Source organism: Littorina saxatilis, linkage group LG2, assembly GCF_037325665.1.
Source record: "Littorina saxatilis isolate snail1 linkage group LG2, US_GU_Lsax_2.0, whole genome shotgun sequence".
Taxonomy (NCBI): Eukaryota; Metazoa; Mollusca; class Gastropoda; order Littorinimorpha; family Littorinidae; genus Littorina; species Littorina saxatilis.
The window spans coordinates 77,220,260-77,238,652 of record NC_090246.1 but is presented as its reverse complement, the minus strand read 5'-3'; the positions used below and the strand labels follow the sequence as shown (position 1 = coordinate 77,238,652).

Sequence of the window (18,393 nt, the reverse complement as noted above, 5' to 3'; positions counted from 1 at the left end):
TGTTGAGTTTGGTCTGGATGTCCTCCTGTTTACGTTATCTTTTTTAGTCGTTTTGCTTTGTTGTTTTTGTTGTTTTCCCTGCATGATTGGTAGATAACAAGCTTCACCTGACTCACCTGTTTGCCTGTTTAGCTGCATGGTTATAGAATTTTCTTTGCACCCTTTTTCTGTGGTACAGAATCCAGCACTCTAGTTTCACTGGTGATGATCTGCAGACACTAAGCGGACATGCGGTTGTTCACCCCTTTGGCATTGCCATTTACAAAGGTTTGTCTTATTGCGTCATTAAGAGCTGACTGTTGTCGTTGAGCAAGCTTTTGATTTGCCTTGTTGAGCAGAAGATTGACAGTTCTACATTAAAGGTCCTTGTCTACATTTTTATACCGAAATCGCCATTTGACCATTAAAATGCAGAGTCTATTATCTACAATTATCAACAATACACCCCCTTTCGATCAGGAAAGACGAAGCCAGTGTAGCCGTTTGAAAATTCATTGTAGTATTCCAGCGTAGTACTCATAGTAGGATATCCTTATTTGGAAAATGCCAAGCGCAAAACTCCTCTCAAATCCTGTGCATTTCGTGCGTTTAAAAAAAAGCATGGACAGCGCTCCAGTGTCAAACTGTTGCTGCACTTGTTTGGGCGTGGCTATAAGCATAGTGACATGAATTTGATTGGTCAGTATTTTTAGGCAAAGCACATGTTCTCAGCAAACAGAAAACAAAATATAGGAAGCGTGAGTCACGCTACCCAAAAATAAAATCTTTTTTTTCATATATTTTTTTTCTATAACTTTTTTCCCCATGGTTCATTCATCATCTGACATAACTTTTTAGCGAAATCTAACCATAAGATTATTGAAAAAAAAAGCAAAAATGTAGACGACCACCTTTAAAATGGTACAGAGATTTATTTATGTGATGGATCAGAAATGCTTGTTTGGGAACGCGTCGCATTGCAGAAAATAAGTTAGGCATTGTGGACCACCTAACAAAGAGGTAAAGTGTGCGTTTATGCTCGTTTAGCAACCAAGCACGGCAGAGTAGTGTGTGTGCACTGGCATGAATCCAATTTTGTTCTCAGTCTGTTGTATGGCTTGTCTGTTTACTGGGTATTGTTTGGTATACAGAGACTTTACTAGCATTATTATAACAAGTCAAAATAGAGGCAGTTTTGCTTTGTTCTGAATTGTCAGCTTCTGGATCATTTGTTTTGTCTACCAATTCAGTCTCTGTGTGTACGTTCCCATTGAGATGTCAGCTAGGTAGTGGTCTTGCTCAAGTCTTGAGTTCAGTACAAAGTTCATGTTACAAGTCTGTGGGTCATGTTTATCTTCACACAAACAGTGTGAGACAGGCAAGGTTGTCAAAAGTGTTGTACATCATATTGCAAAAGCATTGTAAACCTCTCGTCAAATGTTTTTCCTTGTGATTGATGTATGGTTATTGTATGGTTCAGAATTCATCTATTACACTGACTGGCGACTCGAGGCCATTGTTCGCATCAACAAGCGTGGTGAACAGCAGCGAAGCGTCCGTCACGGGATGGGGAGGATGATGGGAATTAGAGTATATGACCCAGCACTGCAGCCCATGTCCAGTAAGTGCTCTTGCTTGTCTCTCCTTACCGATATATCTTGGACGTTACGTGTGTGGCTGTGCGTGTGCGTGTTTGAGTGAGTGTGTGTGTGTGTGTTTATGAATAAAATGTGTATGCAATATGGTCAAAACATCTTAAATTCAAACATTAGAAAAAATAAATTATACTAAAATAAAAAAATAAAAAAAGAGCAGTAATAACTTATACCTAACTCTTGTAGTTTGTTTCTGAACAATTTGTTGTTTTTGCTTTGCACAGGTAGAAACCCTTGCAATAATCGTAATGGAGACTGCTCCCACTTTTGCTTCGGAGTGCCAGACAAGAGTGGCATGTCGCAGATAGCGCGGCACTGTGGCTGTCCCTTCGGCATGACTCTGGACAGAAACCAGCGTAACTGCACAGGCCACCCTGAGGAAGAACCCGACACCACCTGTCGGTCAGGGCTTTTCCAGTGCAGCAATAGACGCTGCATTCCTAACTCGTACCGCTGTGACCATGACAATGACTGTCTGGATAATTCTGATGAGCAGAATTGCCCAGAAGGTGTGTATGCACACCTGTGTTGAAAATGTCTGTGCAAAAAGCAAAGCCATGAACTTTTTTTTACAGGCTCACTTGTGTACTTTTGTTATGAATTAAGTTGTCTTTCAGAAGTTTAAATGTTTAAAAAAAAATCTTTTTTTTTCTCCAATTTACCTGACACGATTTTAATCAACAAAGAAATTTGTTTAGTTTTAGTTCTGTGTGTGTGTGTGTGTGTGTGTGTGTGTGTGTGTGTGTGTGTGTGAGTTTGTGTGGCTTGTCTTCTTTTTATCATAGTAGAGACATTAAAAAAAATGAATTTCTTGATAATGTGCTCTTTCAGTATTGTGTTTGTTAGCAGCTGTCGTTTGAGTGGATGTAACTCTGCCATCTTGTTCTTTTTTCAGCGACGACATGTGCAAGTAACCGCTTCCAGTGTGACAATGGGCGCTGCATCAGTAAAGTGTGGAACTGCGATGGTGACAATGACTGTGGGGACATGTCAGATGAACGCAACTGCCGTAAGTTTTGTTTGAAAACACTTTGAAAAGACAGCTGTAGCATGTTCACTTTCTACCTTGATCTGCTTCTGTCGTGAGTGATAAAACCCAAAGTGTGCAAAGAGATGTGTGTACTGCAATAGCTGACAGTTAAGATTGTATGTGTTGTAATTTATGAGTTTTTGAATGAAAACTGTGATTTTGAAATTGTTTTTCAGCCGACAAGACCTGCAGCAGTCGAGAGTTCAAGTGCAGCAATGGTCTGTGCATCAGTCAGTTCTTGAAGTGCGACACTGACAACGACTGTGGTGATGGATCAGACGAAGGAGATTTCTGTGGTCAGTGGATTGTCTGTTTTCTTACAAAGTTTGAAATTTGAAACGGATTAAATGATGTGGAAGATATGTGGTTGATTGTCTGTTAAATGTATCTGTGTATATGTAGTTTTTTTTATAGCACTCTCATTAGCATATATGCATGTGTATGTGTGTGCATTTGTGTGTAGTGTGGTGTATGTGTGTGGTTGTGCATTTTATGAACTTTTTGTTGTTGATTGCATTGTTTTGACTTATTCACTGGCTGTTTGTGAAGTGGATGTTCCTTAAAAAGACTTATTTGTGTGTAGCGCGGTTAAAGTGTATATGAGTGGTTGTGCATTTCAGTGTGTGTTTCATGAAAAGATTCTTTGTGTAGTATTCTTGTGACTTGATTCACCTGCTGTGTGTGAATAGAATGTTCTTTTATACAAAGACTTTGGTAGTTACAGAAAACATCAGTGTGGCCACCCAGCAGCTCACCATTACATTTCTTCTTCTTCTTCTGAAACTCCCACGTGCACTCGGTGATTTGCACGAGTGGAATTTTACGTGTATGACCGTTTTTACCCCGCCATTTAGGCAGCCATACGCCGCTTTCGGAGGAAGCATGCTGGGTATTTTCGTGTTTCTATAACCCACCGAACTCTGACATGGATTACAGGATCTTTTTCGTGCGCACTTGGTCTTGTGCTTGCGTGTACACACGGGGGTATTTGGACACCGAGGAGAGTCTGCACACAAAGTTGACTCTGAGAAATAAATCTCTCGCCAAACGTGGGGACAAACTCGCGCTGACAGCGGCCAACTGGATACAAATCCAGCGCGCTACCGACTGAGCTACATCCCTGCCCCAAAACATCAGTGTGGCCACCCAGCAGCTCACCATTACATTTTGATCCTCTGTACAGGGCGGGGATGTAGCTCAGTCGGTAACGCGCTGGATTTGTATCCAGTTGGCCGCTGTCAGCGTGAGTTCGTCTCCACGTTCGGCGAGAGATTTATTTCTCAGAGTCAACTTTGTGTGCAGACTCTCCTCGGTGTCCGAACACCCCCGCGTGTACACGCAAGCACAAGACCAAGTGCGCCCGAAAAAGATCCTGTAATCCATGTCAGAGTTCGGTGGGTTATAGAAACACGAAAATACCCAGCATGCTTCCTCCGAAAACGGCGTATGGCTGCCTAAATGGCGGGGTAAAAAACGGTCATACAAGTAAAATTCCACTCGTGCAAAAAAAACCACGAGTGTACGTGGGAGTTTCAGCACACAAACGCAGAAGAAGAAGAAGAAGATCCTCTGTACACTGAAAGGCCAACAGTGGCGCGCGGCAGATGTAGCTCTAGTTTCTCATGCTGGCGACGCTCAATTTATCTCTGTGGCCTTCTGATACAGTGGAACTCCCCTTTTAATTAAGACTTCCAAAAATCTTACAAAATCAGGTCCAAGGTCTTGTAATGGGAATAAAATTACAGAGGTTATGAACAGAAAATCTGAAAACTAAAGGTCTTAAAAGGGAGGGAGTCTTTAATCTGGGGGGTCTTAAAAGGGAGGGAGTCTTTAATCTGGGGGGTCTTAAAAGGGAGGGAGTCTTTAATCTGGGGGGTCTTAAAAGGGAGGGAGTCTTTAATCTGGGGGGGTCTTAAAAGGGAGGGAGTCTTTAATCTGGGGGGTCTTAAGGCCAACAAAAAAAGTTGTATGTTTCTGGTAACATGGCTACAAAAAAATAGGGTAGGTAGGTTGGGATTTTTTTGTTTTTGTTTTGTTTTTGTTTTTGTGGTCAGGGTAGAAAATAACTATACAGTGACGCAAAGAGACTGGACTTACTATACAAAGAGAAAGACAACATATACAAATCAAATGAGACAAAAGGGATGCGGGGTTATCCCCTTGTGTCGTCTGCCGTCTGTTACTTTCGTTTTGACGCTTTTTTTCTTCTTTTTTTTGTTACAAATGCAATAAAAAAAAGTCTAGGATCGGCGGGAAAAAACTTGGTAGGGTCGGATGACCAGAAACATACAACCTTTTTTTTTGGCCTAAAAGGGTGGTTCAACTGTATAGCAAGGCTTGGTCCCCTGGAGACGGATGTTTGACTTTAACGGCTAAATATCTTCAATTCTTTGTCTCCACAGATAGCCATACCTGCCCTGCAAGGTACTTCCAGTGTGATGACAAGCGGTGTGTGCCTCAGCGCCGAGTGTGTGACGGAGGACGCGACTGTTACGACGGAAGCGACGAGCGAGACTGCCCTCCTTTGAACTGCACACAAAACAAATGGACCTGTGCGTCAAAGCGTCAGTGCGTTCTGTCCAAACACCGCTGTGATGGGGTTGAAGACTGCGATGACAGCTCCGATGAGAAGGACTGCCGTAAGTGTTGAGTAATGTATTGTTTTGGTTTGGTTTTGGTTTGGTTTGGTTTGGTTGGAGGTTTGGTTTGGTTCCATTTGGTTTGGTTTGTTACTATTTGTTTTGATAGCTCAGATGAGAAATTCTGTTGTAAGTATTAATGTATTGTTTTTGTGTGTTGTTTTGTCTCGTTTTGTTTGTATGAAAAGAGGGTGTTGAATGGTGTGTATAATAGTGATTAGTGAAATTTAGTTATTTTTCATGAGAGCGAAGTTGTTTTTGCGGGTGCAAGTGTGTGATTTGCAAAATTGGATATGTGTGTATATATTGTTTGTATGAGGATTACTTGGTGTTGTCTGTGTGTCTCATTTGTTTGTGTGTTTCACTATGTATGTCTGTAGGTATGTGTTTGCCAGTAAGGCTTATTATCCACTCACCTGTCTGCATGCACATAAATATACACATTTACACACACACACACATCCAAGCAGGCACGCACACACACCCACACATGTGGAAACACACACACACACACGCACACACACACACACACACACACACAAACACAAACACACCCACACACCCTCACACTTCTCAGGGGATGGATAGAGGGACGGAGGGGCTCTGAGAAAGACTGATGACAAAGTTGTATATGTCTGTGCCTTTCCATCCCCTTCCAGCATCAAGACCACCAAACAACTGTCACCCAGATGAGTTCAAGTGTGAAGTTGGCGGTTGCATACCCCTGGACTGGAAGTGTGATGGACAACAGGACTGTGATGATGGCTCCGATGAACCCAAGGAGTGTCGTAAGCTACTTTTCTTTGCTTTTGCTACACATCTGAGTTGTAGGTGTAGCCTTTTTTAAATGATTGAAAGTCTTTTAAGCTTAGCTTGTAGCTAATAGTTTGACTTTGTTGTCTGCTTGGTGTCTTTCTAGGTGTATTTCTGTACTTGTTCTGCTAACTGATTTGTAATTCTGATATTGTAAACAGCATGATAATGATAATAATAATAATAAATCACTTTTCTATACCACAAGTCTCGCTAGTTCACAGATGTAGCGAAGTAAAATTTTTTTTTTTAAAAAGTAGTGCTTGTTTGTAGTGAAGTAATGAACATATCTTATCTTGCTTAGGTGTGTACAGTGGAACCCCCCTTTTAAGACCCCCCAATCTAAGACTCCCTCCCTTTTAAGACCCCCCAATCTAAGACTCCCTCCCTTTTAAGACCCCCCAATCTAAGACTCCCTCCCTTTTAAGACCCCCCAATCTAAGACTCCCTCCCTTTTAAGACCCCCCCAATCTAAGACTCCCTCCCTTTTAAGACCCCCCAATCTAAGACTCCCTCCCTTTTAAGACCCCCAATCTAAGACTCCCTCCCTTTTAAGACCCCCCAATCTAAGACTCCCTCCCTTTTAAGACCCCCCAATCTAAGACTCCCTCCCTTTTAAGACCCCCCAATCTAAGACTCCCTCCCTTTTAAGACCCCCAATCTAAGACTCCCTCCCTTTTAAGACCCCCCCAATCTAAGACTCCCTCCCTTTTAAGACCCCCAATCTAAGACTCCCTCCTTTTTAAGACCCCCCAATCTAAGACTCCCTCCCTTTTAAGACCCCCCAATCTAAGACTCCCTCCCTTTTAAGACCCCCAATCTAAGACTCCCTCCCTTTTAAGACCCCCCAATCTAAGACTCCCTCCCTTTTAAGACCCCCCAATCTAAGACTCCCTCCCTTTTAAGACATTATTTCTCAGATTTTCTGTCCATAACCTCTGTAAATTTACCCCATTTAAAGACTCCCTCCTTTTTAAGACCTGATTTTCTCAGATTTGTTTAGGTCTTAAGAGAGAGAGAGAGGGGGGGGGGGGGAGTGTCCACAGTATCCTATTGACAACATGCTTATGATGAACAAATTGTGCTGTGTTTTAGCTCCTGTGACCTGTCCTAACAACCGGTTCCGTTGTACCAATGGACGCTGTATCTTCGCTGGCTGGAAGTGTGATGGAGATGACGACTGTGGAGATAACTCTGATGAAGATGCAGAACTGACATGTCGTGAGTACCGCCTCTTTCCACGTCTTTATTTAAATTAAGTATTTATTAAGTTATTATATTGAGGATGAAAGTCACTTGTTCATTTCAATGCTTGTTATTCTTTAAAGTGCCAGGAGATTAGTACCGGCACCGTTGGCCTAGTGGTAAGGCGTCCGCCCCGTGATCAGAAGGTCGTGGGTTCGAACCCCGGCCGGGTCATACCTAAGACTTTAAAATTGGCAATCTAGTGGCTGCTCCACCTGGCGTCTGGCATTATGGGGTTAGTGCTAGGACTGGTTGGTCCGGTGTCAGAATAATGTGACTGGGTGAGACATGAAGCCTGTGCTGCGACTTCTGTCTTGTGTGTGGCGCACGTTATATGTCAAAGCAGCACCGCCCTGATATGGCCCTTCGTGGTCGGCTGGGCGTTAAGCAAACAAACAAACAAACAAACAAACAAAGGAGATTAGTTCCGCATAACTCTCACCTACTCTTGTTGCACATGTAGTATGCATTTAGAGCGCTTACATCCCTTTGTTTCTCAGAAATTAAGTAGTACATAAATAGATCAGATTTGTATCTGCTCCAATGGCAGATGAGCTAGCTGCAACTCTCAGAAAACTGTTGAAATCTATTATCAAGTGAGTAATAAGTTGTATTCACACAGAATGTTGTTTTGTTTCAAATATTTTTTATTCTTGTTCTTACAAAACAGCGTACAGATTTTTTTTTAAATAAAAAAAGAACAATATTATATCAACAGGTCTTATTTAACTAATTATCAACAACAAGAAAATAATTAACAGTTGAAAATAATACTTCACAAAATTAACAAAAATTACATCTATCTCTTTGCGATTTATTCTTATCCACCTGACTGGTTTGTGTCTGTGTGCTTGTGTTTAGCGCCACCTCCGTTTTCCTGTCCGTCTGGCAAGTGGGAGTGTCCAGGAGGCAGTAAGGTGTGCATCAACGTCACTCTGGTCTGCGACGGAAACTCAGACTGCCCCGATGGACATGACGAGAGCCCCATCTGCAGTGAGTCTTTCGTTGCCTTCACAAATCTGAGAAAATACAGCATTTGAAAATTGAAGACAGTGAAATCCCCCTTTTAAGACCCCCCAATTTATTATTTTTTCCCTTTTGAGATAATGTTTCTCAGAATTTTTGTTCATAACCGCTGTAAATTTACCCCCATTTTAAGGGTGTCTTTAAAGGGGGGGTTCAACTATATAAGCATGGAAGGCTTCGCTTTTGAGTCTGTGGTTTTTAAGGTGGGGTACAATTGCCACCTTCAAAAATCTAAGAAAATCAGGTCATTAAGAGAGAGGGAGTCTTAAAATGGAGGTAAATTTACAGATGCTATGAACAGGACATCTGAGAAAGGAGGGTCTTAAAAAGGAAGAAGGGGACTGGGTGGCCGAGTGGTAACGACTGGGTGGCCGAGTGGTAACGACTGGGTGGCCGAGTGGTAACGACTGGGTGGCCGAGTGGTAACGCACTTGTGCTCGGAAGCGAGAGGTTGCGAGTTCGACCCTGGGTCAGAGCGTTAGCAATTTTCTCCCCCCTTTCCTAACCTAGGTGGTGGGTTCAAGTGCTAGTCTTTCGGATGAGACGAAAAACCGAGGTCCCTTCCGTGTACACTACATTGGGGTGTGCACGTTAAAGATCCCACGATTGACAAAAGGGTCTTTCCTGGCAAAATTGTACAGGCATAGATAAAAAATGTCCACCAAATACCCGTGTGACTTGGAATAATAGGCCGTGAAAAGTAGGATATGCGCCGAAATGGCTGCGATCTGCTGGCCGATGTGAATGCGTGATGTATTGTGTAAAAACATTCCATCTCACACGGCATAAATAAATCCCTGCGCCTTGAATATGTGCGCGATATAAATTGCATAAAAAAATAAAAAATAAAATAAAAACATAAATCCCTGCGCTTAGAACTGTACCCACGGAATACGCGCGATATAAGCCTCATATTGATTGATCTTACTTTGGGGGGTCTTAAAAAGGGGGTCCCACTGTATTGTGGAATGAAGAGAGGAAAAGACAGCTAGTTTGTTGACAGTAACTGGTCACAAACTGACACAGTAAGTGCCAGGAGACTGGTTCCACCTAGCTCTACCTCACTGTTGTCTATGTTGAGAGTGCATAGGTCCCTTTTCTTCTTAGAACAGTGATCGATATGTCTCTGTTGCTTTATTTCTCTGACTTTGTCTTCGCTGTATGTGACGTTTTTGCCTGCGCGATATTACGTTCTCACAACTACAGAAAGTTTGCTGTGTTGCAGGTGCATTTGAGAGGCTGGTTTTTTTGTGCATAATTATTGTAAATTTTTCTCAGAACCAGCATGTGTTGTTTCTGCGTGCAGATACTGAAAGCTGTCGTCGGTCTAACGGTGGTTGTAGTCATAACTGCATCCAGACGCCCCGCGGTGCTGAATGTCGCTGTCCTAATGGACAGGAGCTCAACGGCACAAAGATTTGCATGGGTGAGAACTTCTTCTTCTTCGTTCATGGGTTGAAACTCCTACGTTCACTCGTGTTTTTTGCACGAGTGGATTTTTACGTGTATGACCGTTTTTACCCCGCCATTCAGACAGCATACGCCGATTTCAGGGGAGGTGAGAACTGATAGTAGAAGGTGTCATAATTTGTCTGATGAATTGAACAGAACAATAAGCATCAAGTCTAAAATAAGCTTTGAATATTGGCAGAGTTATTTGCAGTATCTAAAATGTTAGAACTGGTACAACTTGGTTCAAGTGTCATTTAAGGCTAAATAGTTCCTGGCCTTTAAATACTGGGCTTGCCTCATGCTTATGGACAAGAAGTGCAAGGAAGTTGACTCTTCTTTGGTAGATGAGACAGTGCTTCATCTGTCATTATATGGTTTGTGCATGCAAATTGTTTTATATTTTGTCATGAAATGCACAGAAATTAAAGAAATTATTCACGTGACATAGTCACAACAATTTGAATGAATAGTTAAATATATCAGTTACTGTTGAACGAGTGTATTATGTGCTACTGTTCCCATTTTGGGGTGAATTTTGTATGATACATTTCTTGAACAAAATTACTACCACAAATTTGCTGAAAGGTTTTTGTTTAATTCTCTTCTTGTAACATGTGTATTATGAACATATACTTTTTTTCAGATATGAATGAATGTGACCCCCCTGGTCGCTGCAGTCAGATGTGCATCAATACGAAGGGGTCATACAAGTGTGAATGTGGAGATCAGTACACTCTCCTTCCCGATGGACACACTTGCAAGGTTGTCAGAAGTAAGTTCTTCTCTGAGGACATGGCATGCATTTTCCTTTTTCAGGTTCATGTGCTCCGACTCCCACGTATACACAGATTTCTTCCAAGTGGACTTTAACTCTTAACGTCCTGTAACGTTTTTTGCATGTCCCAGTGCAAATCCTATAAGGATTTGGGAAAAAGAGACAAAATTTGGGTGTGTTCAATAAAAAAATCATATTTTTATTGTTTATGGATGGATTTACTTGATATATTTTTTGACCATAGATCACTCTGTCCACTATCATCATCACCACCATCGAAGTCATTCTCCACATTTCTTACCTCAAACCCGTGAAAAGACGTGTCACTATCACTATCACTCGTCTCCATGTTGAATTTTGAAAGCTAACACAAAAAATCCGAACAAAATCCGTCCACAAAAATCGAAATCACATTCAAAAGTCCTGAGAAAAAACGACCGGCAGCCATGCCATGTGCATCGAAGGACTAAAGCTGTTTTCCAATGCAGGAGAGCATCGGAAGGCTGGTAACTCTTGTTTAATGACACTAGCAGAGAACGCGCGGTACCGCGCGGTACCGCGCGGTACCGCGCGGTTCAGGATTATTGACGTCAAGCGGAACCGCGCGGTACAGGACGTTAAGAGTTAAAGGTGGTCGTCTACATTTTTGCTTTTTTTCAATAATCTTATGGTTAGATTTCGCTAAAAAGTTATGTCAGATGATGAATGAACCATGGGAAAAAAGTTATAGAAAAAAAAATATATGTAAAAAAAGATTTTATTTTTGGGTAGCATGACTCACGCTGCCAATATTTTGTTTTCTGTTTGCTGAGAACATGTGCTTTGCCTAAAAATACTGACCAATCAAATTCATGTCACTATGCTTATAGCCACGCCCAAACAAGTGCAGCAACAGTTTGACACTGGAGCGCTGTCCACGCTTGTTTTTAAACGCACGAAATGCATGGGATTTGAGAGGAGTTTTGCGCTTGGCATTTTCCAAATAAGGATATCCTACTATGAGTACTACGCTAGAATACTACAATGAATTTTCAAACGGCTACACTGGCTTCGTCTTTCCTGATCGAAAGGGGGTGTATTGTTGATATTTGTAGATAATAGACTCTACATTTTAATGGTCAAATGGTGATTTCAGTATAAAAATGTAGACAAGGACCTTTAACGTGTAGGATCGTTTTCAGCCACCATGCATTTTCAAGGGTGAGTGTGAATGAGTTGTATCGTTCATCTCATATTAAGGGTGTTTTATGAAGGAGCCTAAATGTAAATCTGAAATGGATAGACTGCTAACATTCAATTTGTTTCATACTTTCATCGTTATTTTTTGCCTGTTGTTTCTCCACTCCAAAGATTGATAGAACAAGGTATTGTAAGGTTTTCTTTGGTCAATGATTGAACGTTCCATCAATGAACGCTTATTGCTTTTTGATTCTAAATGGAAAGTTACACTGTCTGTTCCTACAGACGATACAGAGCTGTTCCTGCTGATCGCCAGCCGTCGTTCTGTGGTGCGCTCCAACATGGAGGTGTGGATGTACGATCAGCTCCCCTTGCCCGGGTTCCAGTCCCTCACTGCCATTGACATGGACGTCCGTAACGGCAACATCTTCTTCTCCGACACTTCTCTGAAGAAAATCTTCCGCTCCACTTACAATGGGACCAACCTGACTGAGGTAATCAATAGGGAATAGTTTGCGCTTGGAAAGTTGTATCATTTCATGATGTTTGCTAGTAGTTATAGTCTTGTTGGGAGAGGTAGTAATTCTAAGTGGTTTTGTTTTCTTTTTATTTTGCATGTGACCTATTTATTTAATGATTTGTTCTGTTTGTATTTTTTGGACAGTGTCTGTTTTTAAGTAATTTGATGTGTTGTTGACGTTTTTAATGGTTTGAGTACATTCTGTTTTGCCACTTGAATCTAAAAGGGTGCTGTTCAGAGGGTTCATTTTACTTGAGAACAAGCTCGTTAATTTAATGTCTGCTGTTCTTAGTTTACTTTTGTTATCTGTTGCCCACAGGCAGGTTAAAGATAGATTTATTGCACTTTAGTGCAGATGAGCTAGTAGTGTGTTTACACATATTTGTAAAGACTTTAACATTTTAATTTCACTTAAAATCTGTTCATAATTGTAACTGCACATCATGCTTTGTGCATGGCTTTGTAAAGACTTTGACATTTTATACTGTTCAAAAAAAGAAACGCATAGCTTGTAATATTTGGTTAATTTAGTTATATGGCTACAAGGATATCCACCAAACTGCAGAAAATGTTTATCTGGTCGTCGACCTTTCGTCCATTGCCACAAGTGAGCTCTGCACGTGACGCATGCGTTATCAGTGGCTACAATGTCAAAATTGCTCATTTGGTATGACCACTCGTCATGCTTCAGTGTAATCTCGTGAATCTCGGGGAATATTGAGCTCTCACCATGTCTTCCAAAACCCATAAAAGCGGATTGTTCGCCACAAAGAAATCAGACGACAATTCAGCGACGAAAGATGGCCCGATTGAGCAGAGAAGACCGCCAAATTGCATTGGGTCGTTTACAAGCAGGCCAAAGTCAAAGTGCAATCGCCAGGCACTTCCACGTGTCCCAGAGCACCATCAGTAGACTGTGGGTCAGGTTTCAAGCCACTGGCTCCGTTGCTGACTTGCCACGAGCGGGAAGACCAAGGGCGACAACTGCTGCTCACGACCGCTTCATACGGCTCCGCCACCTCCGGAATCGTTTCCTGTCGGCCTCATCTTCTGTCCAGGCTCTCCCCGGGCCACACCGATTATCGGACCAGACCGTGCGGAACCGCCTGCATGAAGCTGGTTTGAGAGCTCGCAGACCTCACAGAGGAGCTGTCCTCACCCGCCGCCATCGCCAGAACCGAGTGCAGTGGGGCAACCAGCACCTTCGCTGGACCGTCCGGAATGACTGGAAACACGTGTGGTTCAGCGACGAGTCCTACTTCCTGCTCCAGCGACATGATGGTCGGAGGAGGGTCTACCGGAGAGTAAACGAACGTTACGCGCCCAACTGTGTGGATGAGGCACCCGTTCATGGTGGTGGAGGCGTCATGGTGTGGGGGGCGATCAATACCGCTGGAAGGAGCACCCTGGTGCACGTCCAAGGGCGCATAACTGCCCAGCGATACGTGGAGGAAATTCTGCGCCCACACGCCCTTCCTCTTCTGGCTGACCAGGATGCCATATTCCAGCAGGACAACGCTCGCCCGCACACAGCACGACTCACCACCCAGTTCCTCACCGACCACCATGTCCAGGTGCTTCCCTGGCCATCCATGTCGCCAGACATGAACCCGATAGAACACCTCTGGGATGAATTGGACAGACGTGTGCGCAGGCGAGAAGAAGCGCCGACAAATCACCGCGATCTATTGCAGGCACTTCAGGAGGAGTGGGACACCATCCCACAGCAAGATATCCGGCATCTGATCCAGTCCATGCCCAGAAGGTGCCGGGCAGTTGTTGCTGCTCAAGGCAGTCACACCCCCTACTGACTTAACAGCCTCGGCACCCAATCGTATTGATTGACTGATTGATTTGAAGATGCAAATGAACTGTGTGTGCATTCAACTGTGTCCATACCAAATTTCAAACAAATAATCTAAATATTGGATTTTCTGTTAATTTTTTCAAAAAATAAAACAAATTTGGCAAGTAGCAACTATGCGTTTCTTTTTTTGAACAGTATAATTTCACTTAAAATCTTTTTCATTATATTGTAACTGTAAATCATGCTTTGTGCATGGCTGTTGTACAGGTGGTGTCTACCGGTATTGACGTGGTGGAGGACATTGCTGTGGACTGGGTGGGAGGTAACCTGTACTGGACCGACTACGGCATGGAGACCATCGAGGTCGTCACTCTGGACGGAAACTTCCGCATGGTGCTCTTCAGCGAGAACATCACCAACCCCCGTGCCATTGAGGTCGATCCTCGTGATGGGTACTGTGTTACTTTGCTGCTTTTGCTGATTTTATCTTTTGAATCATTTATGGTTGATCTAAGAAACGATGATATAACTGCATTAATGAAAGCTATGCAGGATTTGTCTCCTGGCACCTGAGAAAGTAAGAAGCATTTAAATAAACAAATAACTTTCATCCTCATTTACTGTTGGTTTTCCATTTTGTGTTTAAGGTTAATGTCTTCTGAGGATGAAGCAGTAGGATGAAACAGAAAACGACGTTTAGTTTTGTCAAGTAACATTTCAGATTATCAGGTGTATGCAGAAACTTCTTCATAAAAAACTAAAAACTTGTACGTAAGTACAGTAAATTGAAAAATGTCATAAAATGAAACACCCCAGTTTCTTTATTGCTCAGTGTGTGGACCTTTGTGTTTGGAAGCTCTTTTAATTAATGCCTCAAATTAATGCCTTGTTACTAAGCGTGCAATTTCATACCTGTTTTTGTGTGTGTATATGTTGATCAAAATGTTTAAACAATTTCAGGGCACGCTACTTGTTCTGGTCTGACTGGGGCCAGAATCCTCGCATCGAACGTTCAGGGTTGGACGGAAGCGGCAGGATCACCTTAGTAACCAAAGACCTGTTCTGGCCGAACGCACTGACAATAGACTATCCCACCAAGCGCCTTTACTTTGCTGACGCCCGTATGGACTTTATAGAGTTCTGCTTGTACGATGGATCTGGCAGATACAAAGTCTTTGGAAATGATCATGTAAGTTTACATCCTGAATGAGGGGGTTTAAATGTTGGCTTTATGTGAAAATTTGACTACATTTATTTATTTGTTGGATCAAGTTTGAGGTGTTCAAGACAAATTTCAAAGATGCTTCATGTAATGTACAATGTTGTGTATGCAATGAAAGGGAATAAGAACAAAATCCCACACAGTAAACCATCAGCTGTTTCATGATAAGCGATCCAACAGATGGAAATAACAGCGATTCTGTTGGATCCGTGTTAGTTGGGGTATATCAGCTTTATGGTCAAACTTATGAAAGGAAATAACCATGCAGACTGCTATTACTGACAGCAGATAATTGTTTTAAGTTTTTGGTCTCTGCTTCATTATTTTTTTCAACTCACAAACTTAGTACTGTAGTTTTAGGTCATGCTCAATGCTTAGTCATTTCAACTTCGCTTGTAGACAGTGAACAAAAGAGGTACATGTAATCCCAGCATCAGAAACAAAGTACTGTTTTGCAGGTTATTATGAGAAACAAATATTGCTTTATTTTTCAGTTTCTTCGTCACCCTCATTCTCTGACCATTTACGAGGACTGGTTGTACTGGAGCGACCGGGCAGCGTCACGAGTGTCCAGGTGTAAAAAGTTCAACTGTACTGACCGCAGCGTGGTGGCTTCCAGCATATCTCGTCCGCTTGGTATTGCTGCCTACAACATTGTGAAACAGCCTCCAGGTAGATGATCCACACACACACATTCCTCTGCTTCCTCTGGTTTTGCAGGTGGTAGTTTGCAGTATAAACTGCACGGTGCAGCGTGTGGCTTGTCTTTTAGACAGCGTTTCAGCCCGAGGAACAATCTGAAGCTTTTTGAGAAGACTGGTCCATCTAGATTACTGAAAAAGGTTTTCAGAAGAGCATGAATTTGTCCAGGACCGTCACCAAAAATGTCTTTTGACTGAATCATCATAAAATCAATGGGTCATTTTCAGAAATTGAGTGGGTCAGTCTATTTCATTGTTGACTGGCGTGCCAGAAGTTCTGTGACCAAACTCCAGTCAGGAAGGACAACATCAATGACCAGTGACCAGTGCCTGGCCTGAATTCTGGGAGTGGGGAAGAAGTGAAGACTATTTACCTGAGTTTAAGTTTCTGACATTTTAAATGGAGACGTGATGCATGAACCAGAATGTAATCCTTTTTTCCCCTGTCATTGTTTTGCACTTCAGGTTCCAACCCCTGTAAGGATGCACAGTGCAGTCACCTGTGTCTACTGTCTCCTAAACCCAACGGTTACTCTTGCGCCTGTCCCATCGGCATGAAGTTGGACGATTCTGTGCACCACTGTATAAACGGTGAGAATGAATTTACTACAATGGAACCTCTGCTTTAGGACCACCAACAAATCTGAGAAAATCAGGTCTTAACCTCTTCACTGCCACAGTATAACAGCATTTTGGTATTGCTGTGCGCCAGGGCAAAATTTCGCTTTCTTCGGTAGGTTCACTAATCTGTTCACTGCTCGATCATCCTCCGAAAGCGGCGTATGGCTGCCTTAATGGCGGGGTAAAAACGGTCATACACGTAAAATTCCACTCGTGCAAAAAAACACGAGTGTACGTGGGAGTTTCAGCCCACGAACGCAGAAGAAGAAGAAGACTGCTCGATCATTTATTGAGATATCTCTTAGATCTTTGGCATGTGTTTTGCTTATACCCTTGGCTATTATAGGATGACATGATCATTGGACTTTGTTTGTGATTGTTATAGTAAAAATTGATATAATGACCATTTTTGTCAAAAATTACAGTTTCCGGACTTACACACACACACACACATTGCAGCACATAAAACCACACAAAACACTGCTAAAACTGGTGTCAAACATCAGGTACTCACATTACAGCCCATAAAAGTATTCTTCTGTGTGGTAATCCATAAATCACTTCTTGTAGAGCTTCCAGAACACTGTATCGCTTGAAAACAGGTCTACGAGTTGAGGTACGACTTTCGGCCGCCATTGTGAATACTAATAGATCGGTTCTGCATGTCTTGGCACAGTGGTGAGTTGTCAACACGTGGTAGTAGCTTATCCGAACGGTCTATGGGAAAGAACTGTGTTTAGAACCCCTACAAGTACTTGGACAGTGGTTACCTCCCATTTAGTTTTCAGAAATGTCCTGAAATGTTGTTGACACAAATCCCACGTACGAGATACGGTTATGGGCGTACGACAAACCAAAAATGACCACGTATTACATACGGGGTGGGCAGTGAAGGGGTTAAACAGGAGTTAGTCTTAAGATGGAGGTAAATTCACGGAAGTTATGAACAGGATATTTTGTGTACATAGCATACCCAGGCATTTGATTTTGATATGTGTCCAAGTAGAAAGATGGTCTTATCCCATGCAAAGCCTGTCCAGATCTGAGATGGTCAGTCCAATTGTCTACCCGGGAAAGACTGTGCCTTTAATACAGCTTAATCGTGAAGACTTATGTACTTGAGTTGAAACAATTCTGCTCATGATATAATAACACTATCTCTGGCACGATGGTAAAACTAGTAAGACTAAGAGAGAGTACCATTTGTGATACTACATGCAGTCTAAGACTATAAAAGAGAGTACCATTTGTGATACTATATGCAGTCTAACTCTAAGACTATAAGAGAGAGTACCATTTGTGATACTACATGCAGTCTCAATCAAACTTTCTTGTTAGTTTGAGCCAATGAGGATTGATAGGAATGTTCACCTTGTGCTTTCAAAAATTCAACAGACACCTTGTTAGTCAGTAAGCCACAATGGCTAATATATCATTGTTTGTGCGATTTGTCGCTAGCATAGACATCACTGAGCTAACACGGTGGTATTGTCTACATATTCCAGATTCAACGGAAGTGCTGCTGTTCATGCAGACACACTTCATCGCTGGCATGAAGATTAGCGGAGAAGATGATGCTGGTATTATTCCTGTCTCCTCCATCGGAAGTGGTGTGGACTTTGATTTTGACAGTGCACAGGGATACATTTATTATGTGGAGAAAATAAATGTGAGTGAACGGCGATGCGTTATGTTGAGTACCACTTTACAAGATGAGTTATGCTAGATT

The 18,393-nt window shown here is 42.3% G+C and overlaps 1 protein-coding gene across 1 annotated transcript in view; it reads left to right on the top strand.

Annotated features, from left to right (window-relative positions):
* LOC138959768 (low-density lipoprotein receptor-related protein 2-like) overlaps positions 1-18,393 on the top strand; it is a 139,481-nt gene that overhangs the window by 50,837 nt on the left and 70,251 nt on the right. Inside the window, exons 15-31 of the mRNA XM_070331376.1 lie at positions 179-267; positions 1,460-1,600; positions 1,859-2,143; positions 2,530-2,643; positions 2,841-2,960; positions 5,067-5,303; positions 5,963-6,091; positions 7,212-7,337; positions 8,223-8,354; positions 9,694-9,813; positions 10,483-10,611; positions 12,079-12,287; positions 14,388-14,572; positions 15,081-15,309; positions 15,837-16,014; positions 16,509-16,634; positions 18,170-18,333. Of these exons, the coding sequence (XP_070187477.1) occupies positions 179-267; positions 1,460-1,600; positions 1,859-2,143; positions 2,530-2,643; positions 2,841-2,960; positions 5,067-5,303; positions 5,963-6,091; positions 7,212-7,337; positions 8,223-8,354; positions 9,694-9,813; positions 10,483-10,611; positions 12,079-12,287; positions 14,388-14,572; positions 15,081-15,309; positions 15,837-16,014; positions 16,509-16,634; positions 18,170-18,333 (2,713 nt within the window). The remainder of the gene's footprint in view (positions 1-178; positions 268-1,459; positions 1,601-1,858; positions 2,144-2,529; positions 2,644-2,840; positions 2,961-5,066; positions 5,304-5,962; positions 6,092-7,211; positions 7,338-8,222; positions 8,355-9,693; positions 9,814-10,482; positions 10,612-12,078; positions 12,288-14,387; positions 14,573-15,080; positions 15,310-15,836; positions 16,015-16,508; positions 16,635-18,169; positions 18,334-18,393) is intronic.